This window comes from Hesperophylax consimilis, chromosome 16, assembly GCF_061612785.1.
Source record: "Hesperophylax consimilis isolate HC1 chromosome 16, BYU_Hcon_1.0, whole genome shotgun sequence".
In the NCBI taxonomy this organism is placed as follows: domain Eukaryota; kingdom Metazoa; phylum Arthropoda; class Insecta; order Trichoptera; family Limnephilidae; genus Hesperophylax; species Hesperophylax consimilis.
Genome location: NC_142851.1, coordinates 32,555,250 through 32,564,097, shown reverse-complemented (window position 1 = coordinate 32,564,097; position 8,848 = coordinate 32,555,250). Strand labels below are relative to the sequence as shown.

General features: G+C 34.9%; 1 protein-coding gene across 1 annotated transcript; it reads left to right on the top strand.

Annotated features, from left to right (window-relative positions):
* Positions 1–10: 10 nt before the first annotated feature.
* On the top strand, positions 11–4,134 carry mRpL11 (mitochondrial ribosomal protein L11). The gene is made up of 4 exons (XM_089641143.1): positions 11–191; positions 414–603; positions 2,162–2,328; positions 3,090–4,134. Exons 1-4 carry the CDS (start codon positions 57–59, stop codon positions 3,186–3,188), a joined length of 591 nt encoding a protein of 196 aa, XP_089497269.1. The 5' UTR covers positions 11–56; the 3' UTR covers positions 3,189–4,134.
* Positions 4,135–8,848: the final 4,714 nt, after the last annotated feature.

Genomic DNA, 8,848 nt, shown 5'->3' with positions numbered 1-8,848 from the left:
TTATATATATATATATATATATATATATATAAGTTAAGTTTAAATAATATATAATCATGTCCAAGTCCGTGGCTAGGTTGAAATCTATGAAGAAAGTGACTGAGAAAATTAATCACTCTTCTCGACTCAGGACCAATATCCCCGCTGGAATGGCTTCTGCTGCTCCCCCTCTAGGGACGCAGCTTGGTCAGGTGGGGAAATGTCACCTACTCTTAAAATAAATTTCTCAACAATCCTACAACATTATCAAAATATCTTCCGAGGTGTCTAAACTACAGCTGTGGCCCCTTCTTTCATTTATGATTTACCCAAATTTTTGTGTTCAGGCCCACTATGTCAGTATAGGGTGTCATTATAAATCAAATTTAATAAAATAGTAAACTTATAATAAAGCGCAATTATTAACATTTCAGCGTAACATAAACATAGCTGCTTTCTGCAAGGACTTCAACGAGCGTACGGCGGAGATCAAGCCCGGTGTACCGCTGCCGACACGCATTAAATTGAATGCCGATCGCACTCACGAGATTGAAATACACCAGCCGCCTACCTCCTTCCTGCTCAAGCAGGCGGCGGGTATTCTCAAGGCGGCCATGCAACCAGGTTGTTTTCTCTATTCATTTAAGGATTTATCCGGCATTTCGCTTTTGAAGAAACGGTATACTAATACCTCCCTATACGGCGGAGATATAGTCCCAGAAAGTAGACCGTACAGCGAGGTATTAAAACACTTCAAGCCGCAAGTCCTGCTCGATAAAATGGATTTTGCTTTAAACAGCTAATATTTTATTTTATATACTAGTCACCACACCCCAACTATAAAATACTGTCTGAAATTAAAGCATACTTTGTAATACAACTCTACAAAAGTCAGTTTTGAGCTATTTAGTAAAATATGTATGCATTTTATTACATTACAAAAAAAATGGTTTTTACTTCTGCACAAATCATTAAAAAAAAGAAGGATTTCCGCATCTTCAGTGCCATAATTTATTAGCCATTCTACAGGTTTACTATAGTTTCCTTTTGATTAAATATTCTTCCACACAAGAAAAAAGCAGATAAGTAATTGGGACTTGAATCACATTGTTTATTTTTTTATTTATTCATTTTTGGGAAATCGACAGTTTACATTTAATCAGTTTGTACATAAGTATTATATAGTAAAATAAAACCAATTATGGATTTCCTCCTTGTGACTTTAACTCTACTGAGACAGCATAATATGGAATAAGTTATTTAAATTTGTGAAAAGGAAAATGAATTAAAAATTTATACAAAACAAAAGATTATATAAAACGAAAAATTTACAAAACAATACATTTATAGCCGTGGAGAGAGGTTGTAGATATAAATCAAATCATAATAGAGATATAAACAATAGAGACATAAACATTATTCACAAACCATCAGAGAAATATTCTTTTATGGACCTCTTGTATAACTCCGTTAATTACCAAATGGTAAGTTCGCAACTGAAAATATCAACCTTGGATAATACGCTATTGTAATTATTGCATAGTCTGTTCAGGCAAGAATTCTGCTTAGAGTTCGTTTTGCTTTGATCAACCCTGAACATGACACAAGAGCGTGTTGAACGCGCAGGTACATTAAATGGAATCTTGTTTAGCTACTATGGGCATTGAATATTATTGTTAACTACTTTATACAGGAATAGTGCATCCTTATGATGCCTCCCAAAGATATTAGAAGAACGAGATATGCTATGTTAGCCGCCGGACCGTAGGCGGAGTACTACCTAATTAGGGTACTTTGAATACTATCGGGACGTGTACGCACAGAAATCTGTTCTATGTATTAGTGCGGATACCTTAGCGTAAGCGAAGGTGTGCAGTAGTATTGGTGAACAAAACCGGCGACACTGGGCAAAACAATTCCGCACAGTATGAACTGCTCATAGCACATCTCGTTCTTCTAATATCTTTGATGCCTCCGTACACTCAGTGAATCAATTTAAATCAGTTTATACATATTTATAATTGGGACCCTTCAAGATTGGTATAGAATTATCGGACAGCAATGCCTTTACAGCCATGATGATTTCAGGAGTGTCTTAATTGTTTTATAATGACATTATATTTAACAACTCTGTAAGCATACTGAATGCATAATAATGCTACAACGCTTTGTTTTATTTCAGGAAAAGAAATTTCCGGCAAGATAACCCTCAAACATGTGTACGAGATCGCAGCCATCAAATTCCAAGACCCGCCCATGAGACACCGCAGCATGGAGGAGGTGTGCTTCATGGTCATCGGCACGGCCAGGACCCTGGGCATCGAAGTTGTGAGGGACCTTAAGGCGGAGGCAAGTTAAAACTGCCTAAAAATATCTTATTCTCTCGTAAGGAGAAGTGGAGAGCTAGTTTCATGAAGTTTGTTTGCGGCTGGCAGATCTCTCAATCAGGGGGGTATAACTCCGAGAAAAAAGTGGGTCAGAAAAAAAAGACACGGTAATCTCTATGGGTGACTTGTGACGTATATTTTCCACAAACCAATACGAACTTCATGCATGTTTATAGGCCGCTGTCACGAACTTCATGCATGTTTATAGGCCGCTGTCATTGGCCCCTTCAGCCCCTTAGGTGGTTGTATTTTATAATATAAAAACGATTTGACCAGCACTGCCATAGTAGAAATAATTCACAGTGTTAAAATGTAATTCATTATGCAATCGTAAGAAGTATATTCTGGAGATCTGGAAGGTTCCGAACAAGTTAGAAAAAAATATGTATTTATTTTGTTTTCTAAAATAATAATGACTTTCTCTATAAGGTGTGTACTCCAAGCTACAATATATTGAGATTCTAAAATACTAGTTTTTCCGTAATAAATTGCTTGATATATATTAAAAAAAATAAAAAAAATACAGGACCCTGCAATGTTTCTGAAAGATTGTTTTTTTTCATTACTGCAGAAGAGTCCCAACTGCTCGGAACCAGTAGTACTATACGTATCTTCAATTTTGAAAAATGTTGCGAGGCTGAACGAATTGGAGAGGGGAAGGAGATGAGGGAATGGAAATTGGGGTATGATTTATCTAATAGCGTGTATGTAATTCATTTTCAGGACTATGCGGCATTCTTGGAGGAACGGAAGATCTATGTGGCAGAGCAGAGAAAGTTGTTGGATGAAATCAGAGAGGCTAAAATGCTGCGTACAGCCTAACAGTTGTACCCCCGCCTGCCTGTATTTACAGCCTAACAGTTGTATCCCCGCCTGCCTGTATTTACAGCCTAACAGTTGTAAACCCACCCGCCTGTATTGTATTGTTATTAGTTGTATAAATTTGATTTAGAATAAAAAAAATTATATGAAAAATAATTCCTGTTTTTAATTGCGGAATGGTAAATGATGTCAGTATCGCCCTGGTGAAAGACCATACTTCAGAATTGAGATGTTGCTTGAAATGGCTTTAGCCGTGGTTGGTGATCAGATCTGAATAGCCATGTAATTTCTCTTCCCTTCAGTCTCGCAACGTACCCCAAGTGGGCGTCATAGTACCACTCGGTTAGGAGCGGTTGGGACTCTTGTGTTCTAGATAAAAATATTATATTTCATAGATTCGGAGATGCTTGAAAAAAAGTGGCACAGGGTTTTTTTTTTAATAAAAACAAACGAAAATCTCTAAATTTTTTTTATTAGGTATATTAAATCAAATAATTTTACCTACCCAAAATTCATACCAAGAAAAAAGTTCAAAAATCAAAAGTTTTGCAGATTTATCAAGTTTAAAAAAAGGTACCTACTTGCGTATTTTCAAATGTAATTTGGAACCCTAACCGCTATCCGCAAATTTTCACAGGTCCCCGCTACTATAAACATAAAGATATAAACACAGAATAACAAAATATATCATACATTCAATTCATCTTTATCACTTGTAATATATTTTGCGCAGCCAAGCTTCCTCTGTAATATTATAATATTTTGTGAAAATAATAGTAAAAAAAATGTGTTGTTTATGATAGTGGTGTTGTAAAGAAAATCTGGAAAACAAAAAACTCACACTGAATATAAAATACGCAATTGATTTAAGTTACAAAAAATAAATAAAGATGCATATCTTAAAATAAGAGCGGGAGCACACAAAGAGCGGTCAGAGTTCTGCGTTCTAGTGTCGTTAGAGTCTTTGCATATGCAACATGTCACTAGAAAGTTCATCATCCGATGAAGAATTATTGCTCTTGTGGAGCTTAGCAGCTTCTAAAAAGAAAAGGAAGTATTGGGTGCACCCAATCAACACAACGCGAGAAGAACAAGGCGAATTTACTAGTATTTTTCAGGATTTACTTAAAGATGAACAACGATTCTATATTTTTATAATTTACATCACTTAAATCGTATAATAAACTCCTTTCCCTAACCAATTCAATGAACGTATTCGTGTTTGTAACCTCAGACATCGCGGCGTTCTGGCGTTCTCTGCCTCGGCGGGAAAAGAACTCTTAGAACGCGACGTTCCGTTTTGACCGCCGCGGTCTGACTGCCCGCTGTGTGCGTTGTTGTATAGTGTGTGTCAGTACATTCTAATGAACGCGGAACTCTGAACTCCTGACCGCTCTCTGTGTGCTCCCGCTCTAATAGATTCCCATACAAATCGTTCCACAATGACACTATTATTCAATGACCCCAATATTTTTCATTTTAGTTCATCTTTTGAATCATAAACTATTTTTGATAATTTATTGTTATTCCTTATGGTCAGAAGAAATCTTGGATAAACAGACATACAATGCTGTAACCCAGCAGGTTACATTAAAAGATTTCTAAAGTTTTGCTTGTTATGAATGTGCTTTACATTTGATGCCTGTTTATACAAAAATTGGATGATACCAAATAGATATAGATTTTTTTGGAATAACTTAATGAGTAAAACCTCAAATTGTAATATTTGATCATTGAAGACAAGTAGTGACTCTCAAACGAAAATATGAAACAGAAAAATAGTGTCGGATTAGCTCAGTGGTAAAGCAAAGCCCCGACAAGGCTGAAGTCTTGGGTTCAATTCCTAGATGAATAGAATTTTTATATGATTTTTCTGTTTCAAATTTTCGTTTGAGAAACGCTAATATTGTCTTCAATGACATATAATTATATCAACCTACCTCTGACAAAAACATTTAGGACGGGTTGTTTCAGAGAATTTGAACAATTCTTCAAAATTCTATGTTAATTTTCAAGTTCTGTTATTATTTCAGTTCTGTCAAGTAACTGGCCTATAATAACAGAGCTTGAATAGGACATGAAAGTTGAAATTTGATGAATTGTTCAAATACTATGAAACAACCCATCCTTAGTAAACAATGGAATGTTAACTAAAATATTGATGTAAATAGAGTATTAAGACACAACAATAAATCCACAAAACACTAAGTTAGAAAATAACACTAATTTAATAAATATGTAGCAAAAACTGAAAACGTAACATAAATAATTGCCAACGAGATTTTTATTTACCCTGAGGCTTTGCGAAAAAATTGTTAATTACTTTGGTATCTCTATTGTTTAAAGAGGGTATTTTTTTTTCAATTTTAAATTTAGTCCTAATGTACGCTTTCACCAACCAAAACTGAGGGAATGCTATGTTAATTAAAAAATCATTCGTAACAGAAAACTCGTTGAAGAATTATATTTCACAGTTTTTATTAGTATGTATATGTGCATGTCAGGAGGTCTAGCACGGATATTGAAAAAATTCGTCATTTATGGTCAGTTAGCGATATTCGCGAGCTAGGTCAGAAAACGATTCCGATAGCCGGTAGATAAAAGCCGCTACTTTTAGTGCAGGAATGGGGTGGTAATTAACTATGTTCACACAACTAAAAGAAATCGTTCAGCATGTAGCAGAGGCTAATCCAAACAAATAGAGATGTCTTAGCTTTAAGTTTATCGCTTAGCAAAAATCGTGCGCAATGGCTTTATAGAGGTAACTCAGTTTGGTTGGTGAAAGCAACCTTCAATGTCCCTTAGGCTGAGAATACACGAACTGCTAAAAGCAGTCAATATCGACAGCTACAAGCAGTGACTGCATAGCGATCTACAGTTCTTGTAGATAAAAATTCTTTTGAATTATGTTGACTGCCGTCGATTTAGCAGTAGTTGCTTGAAGCTGATGAAATCGACTGCTTCTAGCGGTCAGTATTTTCCCAGCCTTATGATAATTGCGTTGTCATTTTTGTAGGATGCATCGAAATTAACAATAAAAACACCCAACCTGAGAGTTCTTGTGTAATATGGGTAATATTCTATGGAGGTGGCCAGATCAGATCATTATTTAAATTCTTAAGATCTTATTGTTGCATGTGTAAATACAAATCAATTGAAAATTTACAGAATCTGACATAATATTTAATACAAATGTTCCTTGGAATGAAATCCCATGGTGCTGTATTTTTTGTGTGTACAATATCAACAAAACCAACAATGACAACAAACTATTTTCTAATAATTCAACAATGTTCTAAATTCATCTACAAAAATACAATAAATCTGCATATAATTAATTATCTTTGAAATCTAGACATAATAATTGTAATATTGAATTGAAATATTTTTCTACAATGTAAAATCGGCAAGAATTAGCAATTGAAATTTCATATTCAATGTTTTTATTTTGGAAAATATTTGATCGAAATATAAACAAAATTAATATTAAAGAATTTCTTTTTTTGAGTATTTATTGGAAGAAAATCAGTCAAAATCAAAAACAACCGATTGCTTATGCATGGGTTTCTCACTACATAGGTATATAAATTAATAAATAAATTTACTCAAATGATGACACAGGGTATTTGTAATAAATTCACATTTAGAAAAAACAATAATCCTGTTGTTTTCAACGCGAACTGATGAACTTTTTAGTGTTTTCGTAAAAATAAAGGTGCATATTCATTTTAAAATATATTTGTACACCATAACATTAGGGAGATAAGGTAAGTAATATTTGTACCTGAAAGGAGATGAGCCAAACGAGCTCTAATTAAATGAGTTCACTCATAGACATCCAAATTAATAGACTAACCCAGCGGGGAGGCAGCGTGACCATCTTCTGTAATTTGTCAATAAATGAATCCGACAGTATACAGGCAACTCACATTGTAATATCACCGCGAAAATAAAATCTGCTTACAAAATAATAGTCCTTTTTAGGGCATTCACAGAACCAATGGTGAGCAAATTGCTGGCTACGTAAAAAACTTAACTACAAATCACAAAATGGATAAACAAAAGTTCGGGCTTGTTTCAAAAATTGAATATTTCGCTACACTATTTAGTTCAGACACTTTTACAACTGTGTTATAATTTACCCACCTCACACATTTTTAGAGTCGCTATGCTTGGCGGTTCGGTTAAAAATTAACATTCAAACCCCGGGCAGTAAAGTGCCACAACCGTTGCCATACTTTAGCAAACTTAACTTTTCTGCGCAACGGTTGGTTATTTCAATGTGCACTCTTCGGCGGTCAACTTGTGACTGATGTCGTAGTTTATTCAGAGTATTCTCGAACCCCCCTGGCGCCAAAAATATGGTCACATGGTTTGTCTCCAGCTCGCCGAAACGATACCCAGATTCGATGTCAGGGCAATTCTATCAATTTGGATGTCTATGACTAACTACACTCAACATTATTTTTCCAAAACTGAAATTTTAATTTAATATTTTAACTCGTATAATTTTTTCTAGTCAAAACTCGATTTGGTGACTCATCCCCATTTCTTTTGGTACACAGATAAGTGAAATAATTGATTATCAGGACATTAGTTATTGTTTAAAAATTTTTGTGTTTTTTAAGTCAAAAAGTTAAAAATAATATAAGAAGTGTTCTATTCACAGCAATATTTGAGAAAGTCATTTGAGAGAAGTTAAAATATTTTAAGACAATATATTATTCTATTGTCCGAAGAAAGCATTCACGTTATTAAAGTAATAAAAAGTTTTACTTTAGACACATAATACATAATTAAAAATACAATTAGATGACAGCTGCCAAATGTTTTCTAAGGCTACGAAGCAAATAACACACAATATCTATTTATGTACGTTAGATTCAAAAGATTTGCTGATATTAAAAAAAAGAGACTTATTAAGTCGAACTAGACTATTCATGGCAGTGAGCCATCGTTAAAATGGACACGTGTGTATCTTCTGTCACTGTTGCTTGAGATGTTCAGAGTATTTAACCCCCAGAAAACGGAAAATATTTCTAAAATGTATGGCTACAAGTAAATTTTTCAATGAAGCCTGCTCGAAGGAGCTAGCAGCATTGATCCTTTGCGTGCCAGGGTACATGCCTGAAAGTCGCGAACGGAACACTCGTTAACAGTTGATGTTTGCTTCATGAGAACGGATCATTTCGCCGAATCGTTTAACATAAGTCGACTCATATTGCTATCAGCCTTTCCTTCTACACTTAAATCGATCCTCTTTAAGCCACATATTAACAAATCCCTTCCTACAGTTCTCTCCTTGATCCGCCTCACGATGTTGCCCAGCCGAGTGGCAATATAGTTCCCTTGTCTGTATGGTGACCCCTGTGTCCATAAAAAAATATTGAAGAAAAATAATGTTACTGCAACATGAACTTTGTAATTCTCGGTGAATAACAAAATTTGCGCTACACATTAACCATTGTACGGCAGCTAGTACCACACATTGCAGCACACTACATATTGCAGTCGTGCACCATAAGGCAGACATAATTTCGTAGTAACATTGCAGAGCACCGGAAAGTAGGCATAAGTTCATGGTACTAAACAATGCTGTGCACCGTAACAGACTTAATTACACGCTACACATTGCAGTATACTGTAAAGTAGGCAAACAT